The sequence below is a fragment of the Pyxicephalus adspersus genome, chromosome 3 (assembly GCF_032062135.1).
Source record: "Pyxicephalus adspersus chromosome 3, UCB_Pads_2.0, whole genome shotgun sequence".
In the NCBI taxonomy this organism is placed as follows: domain Eukaryota; kingdom Metazoa; phylum Chordata; class Amphibia; order Anura; family Pyxicephalidae; genus Pyxicephalus; species Pyxicephalus adspersus.
Genome location: NC_092860.1, coordinates 135,062,794 through 135,086,523, shown reverse-complemented (window position 1 = coordinate 135,086,523; position 23,730 = coordinate 135,062,794). Strand labels below are relative to the sequence as shown.

At 37.5% G+C, this 23,730-nt stretch overlaps 1 protein-coding gene across 2 annotated transcripts; it reads right to left on the bottom strand.

Annotated features, from left to right (window-relative positions):
* Nucleotides 1–3,151: 3,151 nt before the first annotated feature.
* Nucleotides 3,152–23,097, bottom strand: HS3ST1 (heparan sulfate-glucosamine 3-sulfotransferase 1). 2 transcript variants are annotated; one of them, XM_072406431.1, is made up of 3 exons: nucleotides 22,965–23,097; nucleotides 13,131–13,235; nucleotides 3,152–4,363 (listed from the first exon to the last, which is right to left on the bottom strand). In XM_072406431.1, exon 3 carries the CDS (start codon nucleotides 4,260–4,262, stop codon nucleotides 3,345–3,347), a length of 918 nt encoding a protein of 305 aa, XP_072262532.1. In that variant the 5' UTR covers nucleotides 4,263–4,363; nucleotides 13,131–13,235; nucleotides 22,965–23,097; the 3' UTR covers nucleotides 3,152–3,344. The 2 variants fall into 2 exon arrangements, with proteins under 2 accessions (XP_072262532.1, XP_072262531.1); XM_072406430.1 differs by lacking the exon at nucleotides 13,131–13,235.
* Nucleotides 23,098–23,730: the final 633 nt, after the last annotated feature.

Genomic DNA, 23,730 nt, shown 5'->3' with positions numbered 1-23,730 from the left:
AGGATTGGTAACAGGCGGTAAGTGCTGGGCACCTAGGTTTGGTAACAGGCGGTAAGTGCTAGGCACCTAGGATTGGTAACAGGCGGTAAGTGCTGGGCACCTAGGATTTATAACAGGTGGTAAGTGCTGGGCTTTTTCAGGGCTAGAAGTTTTTTAAGCAGCAGTGGTTCCTGGCATGAGGAATGGACAAATGTAACCTTACTGCCGGTGTGAATTCAGCCTAACTTCAGATGTGCTCCTGTGTCTATATTTAGTTAAAGTGAACTTTTGTGAAAACTTTTTTTTTCACTTGATTCTTTTACAAAATTAGCCCAGCAGACCCATGCTGGCACAGTTTCCACCTTCTCTCTAATGCTCACTTGTACGCCCAATGCTGCCTTGCACTGCGCATGCATGAGATTGAACACTTCTTTTACATTATAAGAAATCCTCTGAAGATGCATGCACACAAGGAGCAGTGCAAAGCCTCTTGGGATATGTGACACAAATATTCCAGGAGGCTGCGGATTTCCCCTTCGGTCTTTACCGAAATGGAAGTGAAGACTGAAGGGGAGAGGTCCTCTCCACAAAAGTGTAAAAACAAAAAACGTACATTTTTCCATTACATAACAGAAAGTCACTCTTTAATATAATGTTAAAAAGGTGGTGATGCTTTAATAGCATCATGCATGTGATATCAGATAGGGACAAGACAGCCAGTGATCCCCTCTCATCACTGTCCATATTCTATATAAAAACACTGTCTGTGAAGTTTATCCGCAGTGTGTAATGTCATCAGCAGCGCAGTGTGATAGCTATGTGAGTGTAAAAGCTGCATGTCATATTCTGCAGCCTAACACCTCGCTGTGTTCAAACCTTCAGATCTCCTAAACCGTTGGTTGTATTAACTTGAAATTTTTAAGGTACACGTGGAGGCACAGGAAACAAACTGTAGGAGCAAGTGGGGGACACTTGTGGCTAAACCTTTTTAAAATGTAATTACTATGGCATTATGAGAACATAAATCCCTACCTAGCAAAATGTGCTGCCTGCTCTGTTACACATATCTGTCTGCATCTTACCTCAAACCCCAATTTCTCCAGCATTAAGAGGTGCAGGGAAACAAAAATATAGGTGGAAGTGGGAGACACGTATGGCCATCACCTTTCATCACCATGGCATCATTACAACATTAAAAAAAATACTGTCCATCCAAATGCACTTCCTTGTTACACATGACTGTAACCTTCCAGTACCTCAACCTCAATAAAATTTAGTGGCAGAGTTCATTTTTTAATGATGCCATAGTGATGAAGTTTTAGGGGATGTTAGTCACAGATGTTCCCCACTTGTACTTATATTTTTGGTTTCTTACACCTCCCCATTCCCCAATTGAAGTTTAGAATGTTTGATAAGTGGACAGGAATGTGTAACGGCAGGGAGGCCCATTTTAATAAGAAGAGTGTTTTATGTTCTAATGATGCTGTAGTAATGCGATTGTAAGGGGAGAATGTGCCCGCCACTTGCACCTATATTTTCAGTTTTGTATCCCCACCCTCAGAGAAATTGGTGTACAAAGAAGAGAAGCAGACAGTAGTTTGACAAGTAGGTATATTTTTAGGGGCCCCACCCCAATGCTCCTTGCTATGTTAGTGGCTCCGGGGTCCCCAATTTGCACTTTCAATTTAGGACTCCTAGTTGCACTTTCCTCTGAAACAGCAACCCCAAAGTTCACTTTTCATAACTTTTTACATTTTTGACCTCCATATCTTGAAATTCTTTAAAGCTGGGGGGCTGAAATTGTAATACCTAGTATCTATGAGGGTCCCCTGTACACCCTGAAAAAAACAGGTCATTGTGACATACAGTTTAGGAGATATGGAGGTTTGTACACAGAGCTGTGAGGATGCAGAATTCACACGCAGAGCTAGAGATGGATACATTTCACAGACAGAGCTGTGCTATGAGATGGGGGCCGGGCTGCCTGTGTCTCCTTCACATGAAGGCTGAGCTGTGCGCAATCCTCTGAACGGATGACACAGAGCAGCCTGAGATCTGTGCATGCAAAGATGAGAGCTGCCGAGAGCTGGGCGGGGTATTCAAATCAGCTGGGCGGAGCAACCGGCTAAAAACCTCTGGGGAGAACTATGTGCATTATCCCATACAAGCCAATTTCACTTGCTGTAGTCAGTTAATGAAGTTTTGTCTGCTGTGGGTCACTGTAATTTACTTCTTTACCCATTGGCCTAATGAATAAGTCTGTAAAACTGTGAATAGAAATTGCATGGTGAATCAGAGGATTATTTTTTCTGCAGAATTACACACATATGCTTGAAACATGGTTCATGGGACAAACAGAAATGGTCAGCCCAAAGTATCCAACAAGAAGCCATTAACCAAATAAAATTGTGAGCTACTGGTGCAGTCAAATGGTGCCCAAAGGCATACAAATTATTTTTGTTTTTGACCAATTATATGGGCAGTGTAAAATTATAATAAAAGCCAGTGATAAAATGTTAGAACCCTAAAAAAAAAGGTAAGTTTTTTTTTTTTTTTTAATGTCTTTCCCCGTTGGCTACTGACAGATAGCTGTATTTATTCCACAATTCTGAGTTGTCAGCACAATGGAATGGAATAGAAGGCAAATCTTTCAATGGCGACTACTGTCTACAAGGGTTTATTTCTCATCCTGGAAATATCTCCTCTGATTTACCGTTGTGTCTATTGTACTAAACACTAAAAGATCTCCCCAATGAAATATTGATTGCCAAACAATAACGGGGTTTGGACCCCAAAAAAGCATGTCGTGAAAAGGTCCACTGACACAACAAACAATTGGATGAGGGCAACAACAAGTTTCTAAGAAACAGAAGGGCCACTTAAAGCAGAAATGTTCCTTTAAAGAAAACTATCATCTTTCTCCTTACTAATTTGTATTCTACTTATTCTCTGTCTGATCATATTTTCATACATCCTATAGTGCTATAAATGAAAAGTAAGATTTCAGTGGAGTTTATATTAAAGCTTAATTTCCCCATCATTATGGTGGTTTTAACATTTGAATTAACAAACATGTTAACCATGATTTTGTCCCTTGATCATACATTTTAAGTAATATTAACATGGTCACATGCCTATATGTAAATATAAAATTAGAATAAATCAAAATGTCTACTATAGTGCAAAATGAATATAATTTATTAGCCATGAAAATCTATACAAATTATAGCCACACTTAAGGTCAGTATAAAAATATAACTAGCTTTCCTCTTTATCTTCTTGTATTGACAAGAATATTCAATTTACAAATAAGTTATAGTTTAAATATCCTTCGTAAATATGCAGTCCTTCTCAATTGGTTTATTTTACAACCAGTCAAATGTCCTTCCAATAAGTTGAAAGAATTTTTTGTTGGGCTCATAAAAGTATTCTCTTAACTTTTCCAACAGAAAAGAGTTTATGCGTGGGTGGGCCCTTCCTTTGGACTCGTGTAAGCATCGTTCTCGACCACTGTCACGTAAACAGTAAAACCCCTTTGTCCTATTGTAATAAAAGTTTGATGCTTTTATTTGGGGAGAAAGATTCAGAAACCTCTCTACCTTTTGTATTTCTGGAAAAGGATTTCTAATAAGATAATCTCCATCAACAATGTGAATATTTTCAAGTGGGAAATACGTTAACCAGTTTTCCATGAAACTGTAATACAGACTCCGGTTTATTGCTTTGTAGTTTGTGTTAAGCTCATTGTTCTTTAAAAGCAGGTCCTCCACTGGTGGATAGGACTTATTTTTCTGCAGGTGGTTGTAATAGACTTGAGTGTAGTCTGATAAGACTCTTTCGATAGGGTCTCTTAGAATCAGAAGGAGTTTTATTGTACTGTTCATGTTGTAAATGCGCTCTGGAACTTTAAATGAAGTAAAGTACGCAGGGGTTTTCTCCACAGTGAGCTGATGGGGGTAAGAAAATGGCATTTGGCTTACATACCACTGTAAACCTTTTCTGTACTGATCTTCCCAGTCAAAAAAATGGATTTCAGTTTCAGCCGAAGAAATGTCAGGATGAAGGCTTAGCATTTCTAACAAGGCCCTCGTTCCACCTTTACGCACCCCAATGATAATGGTATGTGGTAGATGTTGTTGAGTTCCATTAGGATACACAGCATTCCTTGGTTCATTTATGGGAGGTGGGAAAGATGCATATGTCTTTTCATTAGGCGTTGGGTATGAAGACACCAGCTTAGGCTGGCTGAAGATGAGACACATTCCAAGCAATATTGAAGCCATGGCATCCAAAACTTGATTCAGCTACTAGGATTGTGCTCCATGGGATGGTTCTTCCAAGAATGATGTCTTACTGCTTGTGTCTAGGTTTCCTACATAGGTTCCTGAAAAATGAAATTATTTGTTTTAGAAAACAACAGTTTTTTAAAAAAATATTATAACATTACATATGCAATGCAAAGAAACATCATTGGTTTAAGTTTCTCTTCTACATCCCCTACTTACCTTTCCTTCATTTCCACATTGATCAATTGAGGAAGAATGAAGGACATTGACATTGCAGGTCATTGACCCAGCACTGATAGTACAAAGTCTTAAACCTCTGAGTTAAATGAGTCTCAAAGCTATACCAGCTTCCTTTCCTGGTTCCTGATAGCTGAACCGAGGTTTATAGGGGCAATGGAAAGATTATGTTCTGCTGGGGGCTGTGGGCTGAGGATAGGGTTTACAGAAAACTAGTTACTTTGCTTTGCTCAGGGTTACTTTAGGCTATATGGATTATACATTATGCTACTATTATAATATGCAAAAAACAAAAAACACAGCAATATTCAAAATGATAAATCATTCTATCAAGCTATTTTAAGGATAAGATCATGTCAAAAAACCAGTTTGCTATTGCATAACATATGAATGTATCAGTAACTGTAGTTTATAGGTACACAGTGTTTAGTTACCAGTAATGTCATCGTGATGCAAAATCATAGGACAGTAGGGCAGAATGTTGACATTTCAGGGAAGTAATTAAATCTTTGCAGTGATAAAATCTGAAACTATCATTAGGATATTTTCATTTACTTTAGTTATACTTTGTTGTAACAGCATGTCACTGGCTTCATAATGTTTTTATAAGGTTAAGTATGTTTTAACAGAATGCCGGGATTGGGGCTCTGTTATTTACCAGACGTAGTAAGTTAAGTAGAAAAATGCATTGGACAGTCACACCTTTCTCTTCTATTCTTTTGAAAAATGAGTCCGACTTTAAAAACCCAAACAGAATAAAGTAGTGTGATACATAAAACTCTACACAAACAACTAAATGATTGCTTGGTAACCACTTGTTTTTTTAGAGGGAAAGTGGAAGCCCTTGATCTGCAAGCATGACCTTAACCAGCAAGTTATAAATGAACATCGATTTACAACTATATTTCTAAAATCCCGATGCTTATGTGTTTTGCTCCTGGCCTAATCTGGAAGCAACAACTGCAAGTTAAGTCCATAGACATAATGGTATGTTATGTGTGTTATCTAAGTTTGGTAAAGGGCCGCACAGGAGAAAAAAAATCTGGTAAAGAATTAAATTAAACCTAAGCCTGGAATAAATCTGTCCACTGTACATTCTAATTAAAGAAAATTAACATTTGCTTCTGTGCAGATTTAACCTCTTTTTAGGCCACCATTCCCTAAACAGTGATCAGGATCAACAGTGATGGAAAAACCCAACAACTGTCCAAGTGGAGGTTTTTCCTCTCTTTAAAAAAATTTCTTTCCTATATTTTAATGGAAAAAAGTAGATGTAAATATCCCCAAAAACAATGGTTATAGATTTACCCCTTCTGCTTTTTTGTTTGTAAAAATGGATAATGATGTGAAATATTTTTATAGTAATATATTTTGAATAACTTTCCCTTCTAGGTTGCATTTTAATTTACAGCTTGAAGTTTCTCTTTAACCAGCCAGGTACACTCATTGTCCTTATACATTTGACTGGAATGCATAGGAAATCTGGGCTATGTCAGGAACAGCAGGAAAGAAAGTTTTTCTTTCACTAACTCTTAATCGGGGGGTGTATTGACAGGAAATGTGCTTTTGGTTAAAATGCTCGGAATTCTTTCAAGACTGAAGACTTTTGAAAAGGATTTTACAGAACATCTAGTGTGACCTGCCAGATGACAGATGTGAGAGGTACACCAATACTTTTCAGCAGGAAGCTTGTTTTCAAAGAGGTTTAAGAAAACTTGGATTGCCAATGCTACACAATAGAATTGTGTTTACTCTTCAGTTGTATAATAATTATTTTGTTATAGATAACTAAAAATACCACCTAAAGTGTACCCATACCGTGAACTGAAAAAATATCCACATTAAATGTATTTTTTTGCACAAAGTGATTGTTGTGTACCATTGATTTGCATATACAGTATAGACATGTCTCATTCCTTTACAGGTAATACTTCTCCTAAAAAGCTTTGTGATGGCAATGATCTGTTAAAATCTTGCTTCTGTGTTCTCCTCAACCCCTTCTCCCCATTCCCTCCACCTAAAGTCTTGAAGCCTTCTAGTGTTAGGAATTTCTGGTATCTTGAGGTCATGGTCAAATATAGGTCTATATATCAAAGGGAAGAGATGCAACAGATCATATGATACTACTGTATATGTATGGCAAATCCAATCATACAGACTTTAGGAAGATAATAGGTTTTTTGCCTTACAAATGTGCTCTTCACTAGTGCAGTGCATTGAAAATGAAATATAAAAGTTGAAAAAATAAAGTAATATCAAAAGAAGAGGATGAAAGGAAAGCCCAGTCATGTGACCTGTAAATATTATACGACTGGCTCTCCTGTATGTATCAAGCTCCCTATGCTCCATTCAGCAGAACAATGTAAAATGCACGTTATGTGAACATGAGAAAGAACTACATAGGGCTTTGCTGCCTAAACACACAATTTATTATTTATAAATTAGCATGTGAAACTCCCTAATGCAAAGACGTATGCGGCTTTACAGTGTGTTATTTCACTTCCAAAAACCTATGTACATAATGTTCACGTGCTGCTCAAAGACTAAACACACATCTTCCTCCCCAGCTCTGTAGACATAGCTTGCTCCATTTACACCCTGCCAAATAGGCGTTGCTTATATCAGAGCAGACAAATTCCTATGGATTAAAAGAGCTAGTATATAACCGGAAATGTTAGTCACTTTTAAATATATATAAATGTAATTCATTTCATAAAAATAGAAAGTAAAAATCCTGCCCTCACTTGTTTGGTATGAAATTAAATAAAACAATTGTAGCTTGCAAAATTCAGAGGTAAATCATTTTACACATTTTACCAGGGGAGGTTCACCCTCACCTCCTATGAAGCGGTAGCCTTAAGCTTTATACAGATGCTACATTTTTGTTGACAAAAATGTGTACTCCTGATCACTAGGCAAACATTTAAAATCTGAGATTGTCTAGTGGTCAGTCCTTGTTTTTCCACTCCGACTAATAGACACAAAATCTGTAAAAGTCAATTTATAATATTTTCTTTAGACTCTTTAAGAAACTCTTCCAATGGCTTTTCAACAGAAACCAAGACTTCTGGAATGTGTCAGCTCATTGTTTTCAAGGCAGCCATTAAAACATGTTAGGCATAGCTCACTGTTATTTCAGTTTTTCAATTTTTTTGGAATGCTAGATTGGGTTCTGAAAAAAAAAAACAGTTATGTAAAAAAATCAATGCACAAGATGTACTAACCTTTGCCTGTTTTAATGCTGGGAAAGTATGAAAACATTTAAATATTAGTAATCACTTCCAAGTTCTCAGTCCAGATACTTTTCATACACTTCCATGCACTATTTATTAGCTAAAAGCTCAGCTAAACCCAAGTGTTTCAGTTTGTCCTGCAACAGGCTGCATTATATCATAGGCCAGGTTTAATTAAAATAAACAGATAAAATATGAGCACACATAAAAATACCTCCTGTCATTATATTATTGAAACAAGCAGAGTCTTAATGCATGCCCAATTTTCTTGGCAAAATAAAGCCTAACTCTAAGAAAATGATAACATTACCCTTGCAGTGCTCACTAGCTGGAGAGTGAGCTGGGAAACGTTTATATTGCCTAACTTCGAGTTGCAGAGCTTTCCACTGTTGATAGGGACAAATATTTCAGTGAAAAATATCTAGAAGACCCTTCCTCAATATGTGGAGTTCTGATTCATTAAAGCAGACCTATACTCAGAATGTTTACCTTACAACACTGCAGTAGACAACACTGCATGCGCAGCGAGATTGGCAAATTGTTTCCCAATCAACGTCACCCAATCTCACGCCTGCGCAGGAAGAAGGACCCGGAAGAAGAGAGGAGAAGATGTCGGTGCTTGGTGCTCCCTCTGCTCCGGGCCGAAGACAGATACAGGGATGACGCGGGACCCGATGGAAGAAACCTCCCGATAGATAGACTGCTCTGCGGGACTGAAGGAAGTGTGATTTTTTGGTTTTGGGTTTACTTCTTCTTTAAGTGTCTTTAGTACTTGTTCTGCTCTTCCTATCACCAGACAAATCTCATTGATAGAAATCAACAGCAATAAAAGCTGACGTTCTATCTCTTTCACACTCTGTCCAAAACTAAAGAATCATAAATGCTTTGGCACAAGCTACATTTTGAAGGTTAGGTTCCCCCAAATTCAACAGCTGAATTATGGATGGGCCAACACTTTTATCTTCTTTTAGGGATTTATGGTTGTACACATCATCAGTAGCTCCTAAAATCCCTGTTGAGATTTAAAAATGGATGTTACTACTACTTTTAGTTTTGGATGGAAAAAAAGGGTGCCAAGGCTTGACGTTTCAGATAGACATATCAGCAGAAATGCCTGTGTGCATTCTACTCATGCACGCATGAAACAGCTACACAGATTTACATATTCTTAATGTGATAGAGTTGTGGGCACAAGGCTGAGGCTTGAGCTGTTTATGACCTGCTGAAATTTCCCAGCAGACAATCCAACTCAACGTTCCATTTAATATGATAGTTTTTGCCTTGTCGGAATGTGAAACAGATACACTATTCATTTTATTTCAGATTTTAATCCTGGCATGCATTAAAACCCTGCATCAAATAATCTTGTGTATTTTCTTGCGGATAACACGATTATAGCATAATATAGCAAGCTGTATGAGTGACACATTAATATTTTACGCGTTGCCTTTTAACTCAGTAGCCACATAATGCTTCTTGAGCCAAACATACAACTCTGACCTACTCTTACTACATCCTTCTGTAATCTTGAATTTCCTTCCGTGTCTAGACAATCAATGCTGAAGAAATGTTTCTGCTACTTTACTGGATTGAATGTCAAAATTGATTGAATAATAAGTGAACTGTCAATCTATCAAACCTAAACAAGTATTCAGGGTGGGGGTACTGACATTATCCAAATGAAGCATAGTCCCTGTCCACAGTGATAAAGCCTGCACTGGTAATTGTTTAAATTCATATTGGTTTCCTTCAGAAAAAGTATATTCAAGTAGTGGAGTGATTAAATAAACTAATCAGTAAGTAAAGCTGGACATTTAAAAACCCCTATATTACTTATTCATTGAAATTAATAACTGTATATATATGACCCTTCTTTTCTTTTATTGTTCTTTCCCTTCACAGTATATACAGAAATTTACTTTAAATGGATTGGTATTATTGTTGAATCCTTGATTGGTGTTCCACAGATGTTTTGGTGATGCTGGATAATATAATTTCCTTTTGCATAGTTTTTCTAAGTTTTTTTCCTTTCTGCCTTGTTTTTGTTTTTGGGTGTATATTTCCCATGTTATGTTACTGTGTGTTTAGGTTTTTCTTTTTGTTTTACATATAAAAACTTCTTTCAATAAAAATTTACATAAAAAAATGAAAATTAAATTAACTGTACTTCTAAATGTGAGTAGTGTAAGTATATTGTGCTGTTAGTAGTGTAAGTACATTTACAATTAACTGGTATCATCAATTTTTATTGCCAGGAGGGGGTGGGAACTGAACTTAGAGCCAATCAGGTATGCTGCATGCTCATAAAAAGACATGCTGTTAGGAAATAAGAGAGAAAAATTAACTATAGGAATGACTATCAGTGTTCTGATGCTCGTTTACTGACCAGCCATTGGCTTGGAACAAGAAGGTGGCTGAGCTGTATCACTCAACTGCAGCAGGGCATATTAACCCAACAATGGACAATGGTCTTGGGGCCCTGTTGGCTGAGATGGGTCTGGCACCCTCATGCAGTGGCACCCTTTGCACCTCCTTGCGGTTATATTTGCCTAGTTATTAGGTGCTGTTTAGGACCAAAATGTCAGAACTGAAAAATCACTAAAAACTCCATCAATTCTCATAGGAGTTAAATTCTCAAACATTATGAACATTGTAAAACTTGCTGTAATTTGTATTTCCTTCTATTAGTCTTCAGGCATTATGTGGTGATGTACAATTTAATACAAAATTCTTTTTATTCTCTTATAAAATGTTATTCATAGATTCTTTATTATAAAGACCCCAATTCAGTATTGAAAGGTCAAGTTTGGCAGACTGAGACAGATGGCGGCCACACACTATTATCTATGGCTTGTCAAACACTTAGGAATAAAATATGATACAAAAAAAAAAAAATCAGTTGTATCACAAAGAATACTAGCCACCTAGTAACACATTTTACAAAAGCCAGCATGTCTGAATATAAATACTACGCTATAATACAATCGGAGAACAAGAATCTCCCACACCAAGGAATTCAAGGTCATCCTTCACTGCTGAACTAATAAGCACTAAGAATTTCACAAAACAACATGGATCAGGCCAACTGATGACACACAGCGAGAACAAAATCTATACCAATATTGCTTTCACTGTAAAAAATACAAAAGGATAGAATTAAAGTTCATCAAACCATTCTGGGTTAAGGCTGAGCTTCCGCAGATAGCTAAAAAGTAAAATACATATATGTTGTTTAGCTATTCATCAAAAAAAACTTTAATGTCCTTTAAACTAAATTAAAGCCATGGTCATGTGACTTGGACCTTCAACCATCTAATGAAGGAATTCTTTTAGCATCCAGCAGAGGTGCAGTGATGACCTCAGCGCAAGGGGACAATAGGGGACAGGCAGGCATGGGCACATCTGCAAAGCTAGATTAGTGGTTCTCTGTAGCCAAAAAAAAGCTACTAGTAGGGACCTGGACGGTTGATTGTGGTGACTATATCTTTCTTTTGAATGTACCTTGTCAGACCACTGACAACCATTAGCCATTGGGAAAGTTCCCTGCTGCATTCATTACCAACCAGTAAGCCCTCTTAATGAACACACTGGCTAATGATTGTCAGGGTTCGGAAGACTCCCTGCTCTGGATGGTGACCATTCAGATGTCCATACACCAAACAATCCTGGCATTTTTTTTATTCTAGGTCAACTTCTACTGCATTGACACTAAAGAGGAACACAGGAGGGGTCAAACTATATTATTGTACTATTGTAAAATAATTAAACATTATTTTGAAAAACTGTTTAGATTTTCTCCATCAGTTTGTGCTTACTTGGCTGAAAAAAACAATATACAAATAGGATTTATTTCTGCATTAAGATCCTACATCTCTGCCAGACAGCACAGGTTGTCCAACAGCTCACCATATGATCAAATGTCCTAATATAGAGGAACACACTATACAGCCAATGTTATTCTAATGCAGCATTGCCCCATCTGGGAAGCATTTACTTTCTATTTTCTTCCCACTATCTGAAAAAAAAAACAATAAATGATAAACTGCACAATGATAGAGCAGCTCTGTAGCTACTTTAAAGTAAATTTCGAATCACCCTGTAAAGGAAATGGCAAACGTTCACTCCCGGACTACACAGTGATATAATAGCCACAGGAAGGAAACTGTGCCCGATATGGCAGGATACCATCTGACACACCCGACGGTGGCAGATACCAGTAGATGCCAGCCACCCATTTAAAAGGTGATCTGCTTTACAGGGTGGTTTGAGTTTTCTGAGGTATCCACATGGTCACTTTAAAGATTAGCCCCAACCTGATAAAGAAGTAGCATACTGCCTAAAATAAAGTGCTATTGTAAACACTATAACTGTTGTTAAATTTTAAACTGGTGTTTCTAAACCAGGGTTTCATGGAACCATAGGGTTCCTCCAGAGGTTGCTAGGGTTTCCTTGAGCAATGAACACTTTGTGGCTCTTGGGTGAGATAAACTTGCACCAATGCGCTTTTTGGCTATTTGTAAGGGTAACATTATTCACAATGGCCATTCATGTAAGAGACATTCTTCCAATGACCATCACACTAATGAACTGAGAGCTGTGTATTTAGTGATTATAGAAGGAGTTCCCCAAGACCTGAAAGTTGGGAAACACTTCCCTAAGTACCCCAGTAATGACCCCTAGACTATATTATGCTAACTGATAACATAGAAAGTGATGGGCAAACACTTGCTGACCCCATTTGCTTCCACCCATGTAAGAAAACCTCACATTAAAAATTCTAGGCCCGATTTACTTCAGAAAAGCCAAGTACAGAGTGGGCAGAGGTCCCATTGCCCGGTGGTTGTAAAGGGTGGAAACCAATATTTTATCTTAGCAATGTGATACCATTGGAGCCCATTCTAGGAATTGCCTTCTGTTACTATGGCAACTGCTTTCGTGTTTGCCACTTGCAAACATTTATATTTGTGGACTTGATTATCAGTGGACACTTCAGCTTTCACAGAGTTGTAGTGAGGCCACAAACAAGTCCCAATTTTTAAAATTCTAACATGCGTCTATTGTAGAACATTGTGCATAGAAAATATTAGGGGTAGCTGTGCAGTTTTAGTATAAGCGCCATGTTACCAGATTGTATTTACAACTTTCATAGAGGTGCAACACAAATTGGTGATAGGTTTCAAACACCCTGATTGCCACTTTTAAAGCAGTCACTACTTTTGGTTGCCTTTTTTGGTCACTACTTAGTGGGCATAATGGGCCTGATTTGTTAAAGCTCTGCAAAAGGCAATCTTGGGAGAACCTGGGTGATCCAGCAAACCTGGAAAGGATCTGGTCCAGGATTGAAAACATTTACCAATAGCAAATGATTTTAAGAAATGCACATTTGATGGCTTACCTGGCTTCTCCTACGATAGTTTATTTTTCTAGAGCTTTAATAAATCAGGATCAAAAGGCTGGAGAGGATACACTTTCCACAGTAAAGTTGGGTGATCCAGCAAACCTGGAATGGAAATTGCCATTTGTTAGCAAAAGTTTTGAATCCTGGACCAGATCCATTACAGGTTTGCTGGTTCACCCAAGTTTACTGTGGAAAGTGTATCCTCTCCAGCCTTGGAGAACTTTAATAAGTCAGGCCCAAAGTGTCCAGTTTGCCCTTATCTGTAAAATATATTTATGTTCACATCTAAAATTATTGTGTGATATATAAATAAAAACCAGTCTTGCTGTCAATCAAATGTCAGATACTTGCTTTCATTTACTAATGTATCACTAGAAACATGGCAGAATGTTTTTTTTCTCTTTTTGATGGTAATCTCTGCAGGTGTCCATAAAACGTGTAGAGAAAGTATTAATAACACAATCAAATGTGCTTGTGGTCACAAAAATAGACATTCACTTTGTATTTAATGTACGCTTTAAGCACAATAATTATGTTTCTTTTTTAACATAACAGATGTTATGAAGAAATCACAATTACATTACAACATCCTATGTGCTAGTACCTGGCATTTTATTTTTAAACCTTGATTTGTGTCATTTGGTAAAAAAAGACATTTGTTGCACTATGCATATGGTTAGACAGAAGTGTGACAATATGGTGAGGAACGTACTGGTATATATTTTTCAGATTCTAAACCTTTATATATGTATATATAATTTTTTTTCTTGTACTACTATTCCTATCAACAAACATGTTTTAAAGGTGAACAACCATAGCTGACCCCATGGACACATTGGAGATAAATGAGAATAGACCTAAATGCAAACAAATTATACACAGGAAATACAGGAAAAAAAGCAAACCAAAGTAGTGATCCCATCTAATAACTGGTAAGCTGCAATATATTATATTTTGTAATTCAATGAATGAAAGGGAAAAGCCATCACAGACTGGGGTTCAAAGGGCTAGGTAATGTTTGGTGTCCTCCAGCCAAATAATGGCACAGCAGCTTATAATGCACATTGAGGGAAGTTTACAGTGTGCAGTAATTACAGTAAGCAACTTCGGCACAGAAAATAGGCTCATACAACTGTGAAGGATGGAAGGCAGAGCTGGAGTTCAGCTTTAAAGCAGTTATATTATTATTATAATACAGTATTTATATAGCGCCATCATATTACGCAGCGCTGTACATAGTTGTGTCACTAACTGTCCCTCAAAGGAGCTCACAATCTAATGTCCCTACTATAGTCATATGTCATTAATGTAGTCTAGGTCAATTTAGGGGGAAGCCAATGAACCTAACTGCATGTTTTTGGGATGTGGGAGGAAACCGGAGCACCCGGAGGAAACCCACGCAGACATGGGGAGAACCTGCAAACTCCATGCAGATAGTGTCCTGGCTGGGATTCGAACCTAGGACCTAGCGCTGCAAAGGCCAGAGTGCTAACCCCTGAGCCACCGTGCTGCCCATATACACAGTTATACACAAACAGAATAACAATGCAATAAAACATACCAGTCAAAGATATAACTTTGTATGATGAAACTTCATTGCAAAATCAAAAAAGGGGGCACTTTGTTTAATTTCAAAGGTAATTTATGAAATGAAGTGAATACTATTTACATAGTCAGACATTGGGCCCCCTGTGCTTCTGGTCCCTATAGTAGACATGTGGTCTTCTATGGTTATAGGTACAATTTACAACATTTGTTACATAGTTATATACTTGGTCTGGTTGAAAAAAGTCTATCAAATTCAACCACCAGGGAAATAAATACATCCCATATATAAAACCCTAGGGATATAGTAGGTCCACATACAGGCAAAAAAAAAACAAAACCCTGGAACAATTTGCTTTAACTGTAGTAGTTGCTGAAACTATTCCTGAGGGAGACGATTTCACATTTTCACAGACCTTACAGTGAAGAATCCCTTCCTTATCCGGAGCTTAAACTTCTTTTCCTCCAGACAGAAAGTGTCCTCTTGTTTTTTGTAATGATCTCAAAGTGAATAATTGGGAAAAGAGTTCTCTATATGGAGCATTTATATATTTACACAGGGTGATCATATCCCCCCCCCCCCCCGTCTCTTCTCAAGGGAGAATAGATTCAGTTCAGCTAATCTCTCCTCATAGCTGAGCTCCTCCATTCCTTTTATTAATTTAGTTGCCATTCTCTGCACTCTCTCCGATTCCACAGTTCCAAAAATGGACTGCATATTCCAGATGTGGTCTGACCAATGCTTTGTACAGGGGCAGGATTATGTCTCCATCTCTGCAGTCTATTCCTCTTTTAATACAAGAAAGTACTTTGCTAGGTTTTGATATTTCATGCTGGTATTAAGTCTATGATCTACCAGAACCCCCAGATCCTTTTCCATTTCTGACTCCCCCAAATGTGTTCCCCCTAGACACTATGAAGCATGCATGTTGTTAGCCCCCAAGTGCATAACTTTACATTTATCTATATTAAATGTCATTTGCTACTTGGCTGCCCAATCAAGCAGTACATCCAGGTCTGCTTGTAGATTATAGACATCCTGTATGGACTTAATTCCATTACTTAGTTTTGTGTCATCTGCAAACACAGAAATTATACTTTTATTCCCAAACTCTATATCATTTATAAAGATATAAAACAGTAAAGGTCCCAACACTGAAACCTGGGGTAGACCACTAATACCCTAAGACCATCCGGAGTATGAATCATTAATCATTAACTTGTGTTTTAGTCTTATTGAAATAAACAAAATAAAACTGTGGCAGGTTGCCCCTTCTCAAATTTTACTGCCCTTAGCCAAGTCCTATGTAAACATTCCAATAATTCCACACTAGTGGTCAATGCAGATGCCTACCTAAGCTATGTGATCCTGTTTGTATAGCATGGAGTATTAATGATCACATAATGGCTGATACAGAAAATCCCACTGATGCCGTTTAATTTCTGTAAAGCTCTAACGCGTGGTATTAAATGCTTCACTTTACCGGGGTCATGAGTGAAGGTCACAATAGATGACTGAGGACAAAAGGTCTTACATTACATGAGAACAACAATAGTTGTAACCTCTAAAATACAGCTATTGATTTTTTTTCTCCAGTCTATTACTGAGTTTCTTTATAGTTCCTGCCGATATGAAGCATCACGCCAGCCTCTGACAAGAATGTTACATGGGCTTTAGTGCAGATTGTTAGAAAAGTACTTTAGAAAGAGAAGTAACTGGCTGATATATTCAGGGCCATCTTCCCTAATGGTTTTCACATAATGGAATGTTTAGATACAAGGGAGCACAATAGATAAAATATACTAATACATAAGCTGACTATTTCACGGCCCAGCCCTTACGCTTCAAATCTGTTCAAATCCATCAAAAAGGTGCAGATTCTCTTTAAAAGTTGAAATGATTCACACGATGTGAACAAAAACTGAAGAGATGCCTGAGGCATACATTGCACATACAATACATTTGTGCTGTGCACATGCAGGAGGTGAGATTTTTCACTGGGCTGCTCATAAATGAATCACCTGAGAGTCCATAAATGTTGGTCGGACCAGTTAGAAAAATGCAACATCAATGATTTTCTGGTTGCGGAGTTGTAATACCAGTTTATAAACCTCCTAAAGTTAATAAAAGCATACATTGGATATTTTAAATAATGGAACAAATATGCTGAACAAAGTGTAGCAAACCAATTTTCTATAATTAAAGGGAGATTTATAAAACATACAATTAATGGGTTGGTTCTTGGGAGAAATAATTAAAATATCCAGATGGGTGGATATCAGTCTGAAGAAATAAACATTCCTAGACAGGCTACATTTGCATGAATAGGGCCTGATTCATTAAAGTTCTCCAAGACTGGAGAGGATAGACTATCAAGGGAGAACCTGGTTTATCCATCAAACCTGAAATTGATCTGGTCCAGGACAGAAAATTCAATAAATCAGGCCACATAACTACATGTGGATAATACCCACGTCTAATGATGGGCGAGTAGAACTGAAATCCAATATGTACAACAGGTGGGCCAGGGATAGTAAGGCTGGTAGAAAAAGAATGGATGATGATGGGTTTACTGAAGCCAAAAAAAAGCTAGGCTCTGTCTGACTTACTGCACTTTTTTATGCACATTGAAGATTTCGGTAGGCAGTTTAAACACAGAAGAATGTTAGAGTTTGACTTTAATGTTTTTGTTCATTTCTGCCTATAGTTCAGTGTCATCCACCTGCTGCCAATCTCATCATATATAACACTGATTTATTATGCTGTATATAAGGTGACAGCTAACAGGAGGTTAGGTTACACAGCAGCATGAGATTACCTCTGCCGTGCAGGGACAAACCCTTACTTTTCCTAGGAATGATTTGCATGTTCTCTCTTTACTAACTGAATTTAGACAGATGCAGGTGGCTGTCATATTCCAGTAATTCTTTACAAATAAGGGTCACTTCTCTCCCTGTCTGCAAAAACAAGTCATCAACATTTACAAACGGGTTTAACGAGGGTGAGCTCTGTGCTATGGCCTCATCCCACTTCCTTTACATTAAGGACGTGTTTTATAGTAGTGTTTTTTTTTTCTTTTACTGTAGAGTTTACTGTTCCTGGGCACCTACTTTTACAAGGCTTATTTGAGTTTGTGGATTCATTATATTTGTGTCTACACATGAAAATATTTTAATAGTAGAGATCAGCTTTATGCATGGTTTCATCTTTGGTATTTGGCTTGATTCAACAGATTTTTCGTATACATTAAACTACAATCAGTGTTCAGATATGCGTTCAGAATTCTCAAAGCTGGAGATGAAAGGTTCTAAAGCTGGCTATACATAAAATAGTCTGTAAGAATAACCCTGTTAAATCTACCAAAACTAGTAAATGTGCAGGCATATGTAAAACTTCTATTTCATCTCTATTCAGACATGCCCCTAAAAAACTACTACTTAGTTATTTATACTTCTAAAAAAGATTGTACTACTAGGTGGTAGTGTGAATGACTAGTCTCTAATATATATATATATATATATATATATATATATATATATATATATATATATATATATATATATAAAAAAATATACACACATATATTGCCTGGCCAAAAAAGGTCCCCAAGCCTGTGGAGCCATTAATATGATCTGGGGTTGCTTCAGCAGCTGGTCAGGACTTGATTCAACAACGTTATGTGCCCCCACAAAAATCTAAATGACCAGGTTTTTCCATCAATGTTTTTGGTAATTCCCTGATGACTTAGGCATATTTCAAAATTAACCCCATTGAGAATTGTTAGGATGTGCTGAAGAAGGCTTTACCTGGGGGTTCAACTCTCCCATCACCAGTAAAAAAATTGGTAAAAAAAACGAAAGCAACTTTGTCCGAAATTAATAATAAAAAATGTGACATTGCATTAACTTGTCAAAATGATATCACAACAAAGCTAAAGATGATCTAATAAAATATTAGGGTGTGCAACTTTTTTGGTCCAGGCAGTGTGCTGGGCCTATTAAATATAAAAATAATGTTTTCAATGTTTTTCTACAGTATAATCCTCAATGCATATTCAACTTTCAAATCTTATGACATACCAAAAATGATCCTAGCTATTCGTCCAACCCCTGAAGCTGATTCTACATTCACCAGCCCAAGATTATACATTTACATATTGTTTTGTGCATTACCATCTACTCCCCTGTGGTGCCTGCAAACAAAAATGCAATAAACACAGAGGAACCCCGCAGGAATGCTGTCAGTACAGTAATGTCACATACATTCCAGCTCCCCTGCCTGCAAACAAGCCTGAAGCTTTTTCTTTCATTCTTTACATATTTGTACATAATGTAAAGTGCACATATCCGAACCATACTGACAGCTTTACACCTTCTACTATGTGTTATGTTACTGTAAGGTGTCATAGAGAGGTGATATATATAATGGTTAGTTCACATGAAAGGGATAAACATGGAGAAGTACAATCCCCTCAATCATAAACCGCAGAACTAAACCATATGGTAACACTTGGCAATACAGAACAGTAGCAATAAAAAGTAATCTATAAAGCTGAGTGGTACAGGAACAATAAGATCCCTTTTACAGCCAGGTTGGAGAAGAAAGTAATTAGGAAATATTCCAGGAAATGTGAACTAAATGAATAGGAGTTCAGTTATTCCCAATTCAAATCAATGACATCTTTCTACAGTTACAGAGCTTAGTAACATTTTCCCCTTGCAATGTGGCGGATCCAGGCGCCAACTAGAGACAACTATATAGCAAGTTAACAAAGGGTTTATCCGTGTGACAAAAATCTGTGGCTGTCATCTATTCATTAAAATAATAGTCCATAGAGGAATTTGACCCAGGGGATTTTAATGTACGGCTTTAGAACAACATGGATATCTGTTGGATCTCTTAGTACAACTGGCTACAAATGTACAACTGGCTACAAATGGACTTAACACAAGGTCAGCCTGTAACATACCTTGCAACTTTTTGAGATGGAAATGGTGAACAATATGGAGCAGAAAGTATGTTGCTAAATGGCAAATTCTTGGCACACCATTGGTGCAAACTTTAGTGCAAAACATGCCACGGTCTGTGCGGATAACTGCATGCCTGTGTTGATTTTCTTTATATAAACATATGGTGATTAAATTGTACTACAATTTAGATGATGCCTCTTCGCACTTCCTATTATGAATGAGCTGCGAGTGCACCACAACAGATACAAAAATGTACATGATTATTTTTTTTTAGCACTATGGCACACCATAATGCATGGTATATGGTGTTGTGTGGTGCACTAAGCTTCACCATCTACTATACAGTGCGTGAAATGTCATTCACAATAAAGGCACCACACATACAGGAGGTACATAGTTTTATTTACTGTGAGTTTTAGCATGTTTTGCCATAGCACACGTGTGATCAGTACCTTAATACACAAAAAAGGTTTAAACAATATTAGGTTTAGGGGGCTAATAATGCAGCATTAATTGTAACTAATAATCTGTTATTGGAGCAGCCTTTTGTTTTGCAGTATGCAATTGCATAGTTTAAGAGAGAAATACACACCTAAACCATATAACGCATAGAATAAAACTTATACCTGATAGGCCAACTAAACGGAGTTAAAACTGCCCTGCTCCTGGCCAGTTTTACAATGCTGTAAATTTTCAGCTCTTTAATTACTTGAAGTGAAAGTATGTAATATGTCTCTAGAACATTTCATTCTTCCTCATTAAAAATATCCTGCTGTTTGCCAATTTTGCACTGCTGTATCTCCGGTATCTAATAAGAGTCTGATGACACTGGTCAACACAAGGACAGTTTCACATCCATGAGAACAGGGACAGCCTACTGACCAATTTCTATCTGCCAGTCAAAGTAGGCCTATTATTCTCTTATTGGAAATGAATGTGTTGCTGCTAAAACTAAATGACAAAAAGTTTTTTTGAAACATTTAATGATCAAAATACTGCTACTGTAAGCCAAGCTAACTGTAAAAGAAAAAAAACTAAATCAACACTGCAGATGTATTCCGACGCTGAGACTGTCCATGAAAATCATACTGGTTTTTAATACAACATAAAACACAAAGTGTACCTGCCACTAAGACATTGTGGAACGGTCCATTGCTATATTGCCTTGAAGTAAAGCTGATCTTCTGGTTTTTAATAGTTTCAGTCACACACTGGAATAAAGTGAAATGCGGCAAGCTGTGTGACATTTGGCTGAACACCTGAGCTGTATACTAAATCTGGGTCAGTGATTCAAAAATACAAAAGCATAGGATTAAAAGATCAACCACACAGGCTGAGAACTAGAAATGCCGGTTTACATAATTTCTTAGTTAAAGGTCCAATTTTAAGGTATCCACAAGCATGTTACCTAAAAGATTGTTCATTTGTATTGTTGCTCTCAGAGTCACAAGAAAAGACCCTTTCCCAATTTTATGATATATATAAAAAATACATTTTAGCTTTTCTATATCTCTACCATGGCATTTTAACAGCAGCATATTACCTCTAAAAAGACCAAAACTTACTAAAAAACTGTCAGATTTCAGTTGGATTTGCAGCTAAATTCATGTTTTCCAAAATTCAAACAAGATTTATGATTCAACCCTCTGTTAACTGGACACTGGCAAATTTACCCATCCTTACTGAGGAGGAAACAGGGATAGAGGGATTGGTTCCAAATAATAAACATCTGGGAACTATGCTGTAACTGACCATTTGCACAAAGTTCTCATCTGTCAAAGTTGTAGCATATATCATATAGCACACAAGCAGATATAGGCATCACTTGCAATCATGAGACAACTTATCACATATTATACCTGCTGGTTATTGTATGCTAAAATTTTATTTTATTGTTTAAAAAACATAAAACCTTTACTGCATTTTTTCTTTTTTTATGCCAACCCAAAATGTATGTAATTCAAGTTATTCAATACCATGGAAACCTAACTGGCATGGTTGAGAGAACCCCAGTAACGTAGTTACTAATGCATTATAAATATTACGTTCGACCATGTTTATTTTACTACTTTCCATTAAAAAATGACATTATAATTAATCTGTCTCTCCTACATGTACAGACTGGCTCCTAAATTTTGTATATGTGTTCCATGTCCCATCCTGCCATCTGACAGTGCATACTAAGTCTCAGCAGGTATAGAACCATGCTTAGCTATGATTCATGTAGAGCAAAGGTCCAGTTCAAAGTTCAGCACAAATAAGTGTCAACATAGAATCATATTTTTTTTTTACAACTCCTTGTACTTTAACTGCCATGTGTTTGCATAGGTGATAAGAGTTGTGGGGCAGATAGTACAGAGACCTACATGGGAATGTAACCCAGAGACACGTGTAATATGTATGTGTGTGTGTATTAGGATTACATTAAGGGACTGGCAACAGATATCTTTCATCAGAAAGGTGCCCAGAAAGTACCTGCCCTGTTTGTATTATCATTAACTCTTTTATGTATGCAAAACAAATCCTTACTTAAAAATCTGCCTAGCAATGTACCTGCCCTTTTTCATTTCATATATGGAGGTATAAAGATTACATCAAGGAACCCACAAAACAAATCTTACACCAGAGAGGTGCCTAGCAATGTACCTGTTCTTTTTGGGTTCCCATCAACCTTTTCATATATGAAGGTACAAAGATTACATTAATGAACCCACAAAACAGATCCTACAGCAGAGATGCAGCAATAAACCTGCTTTTTTGGGCTCTCATTAACCCTTTTATATATTTATGTAGTGATAAACATATTTAGATTACATAAAGTACCTTCAATTTAGATCCCAAAAATCTTCCTGATCTGCCTGTGTTACCATGACATGTAACATTATTAGTTTTAGTAATATTGTTCAGTGTAATAATGCCACCCTTGCTATCTCTGTGCCATGGTGCCAGAGGGAGGTGGACAAGGACTCAAGATACTGAGCCCAAATCTGAATTTGTTCACAAAGCAATATTATCTATAAAAAGAATACATACAGACATTAACCAACATACAGAAAAAGCTGTCAGCTGATTTGGTGCTGCTGCAGAAGCTCTTTGTTTACTTTTCCCATTAAAGCTTATGCAGCCAAGCTGAATTCCAGGGATAGTTTATGAGGATTTTCTGGAATTTCCTCCATACAATCACTCTTTATCTTCCAGGCTCATAAAGTTACTCTGTATCTGTGACAGCAGCTCACACCTTGGTAGTGAATGGGTAAAGTATGCTGATAGCTATCTGTATAATGTTAGGAATGTAATGTATGGAATAAGCTTTACCTGCATGCTGGAAGCGATGGCTGTGCTCTGTGCGCTGTGCGCTGTGCGCTGTCTAGGCTGCAGGCGGCTCCATAGTGCTGCGCTGGAAGGACAATTCCAACCTCTGCTCCTCCAGCAGCCCTTCCAAGCCGGCTCTCAGCTGACTGCTCTTTTTTTTAGCTCTTTAAAGCTTCCCCCAGTGATGTCACAAGCAGGTTTCCTCCTACCGAGGTTGTGTATGAGCTTATACCTGGAGGGAGCTGACTTTCTGCCCAACCCTCTGTGTGAGAAGTATGCCATTTCTTCATAGCAGTCATGTGCACAACCCTTGGCATCCCTTCCGCTCTGCGCACTGCTCAACACAGGTAATCCCTGCACAGGTAACTTCTATCAGTGTGCCATGTTATACAAACATATTCACATGGATACTGCAGATTTATAATAAAATAATGTCTTATCTATCAGGGGTGTAAATGCTGCTGGTTTTGTCTAGTTACTTCTAGGGCACTGGGATTGAAAACTTTTGGATGACTTTAATGATTTTAAACCTTTTATGATTGGTCACTCTTTTCAGATTTGGGTCTCATAGAATAGCTGTTCCGTTCCTGGATGAACTCAGGTATGAACTATGGTTTAGGATTTGGAAACCTTTGGAAACCTCAACCAGGTTTTCTTCAGTTGTTGCCAGGGATTCCTTGAGCAATGGGCAGGGTGTGACGTTAAGGTTGGTGTAACTGACACCAATGATTTTTTTGGCTATCTGTAAGTGTGGCAGCCTTCCCAATTG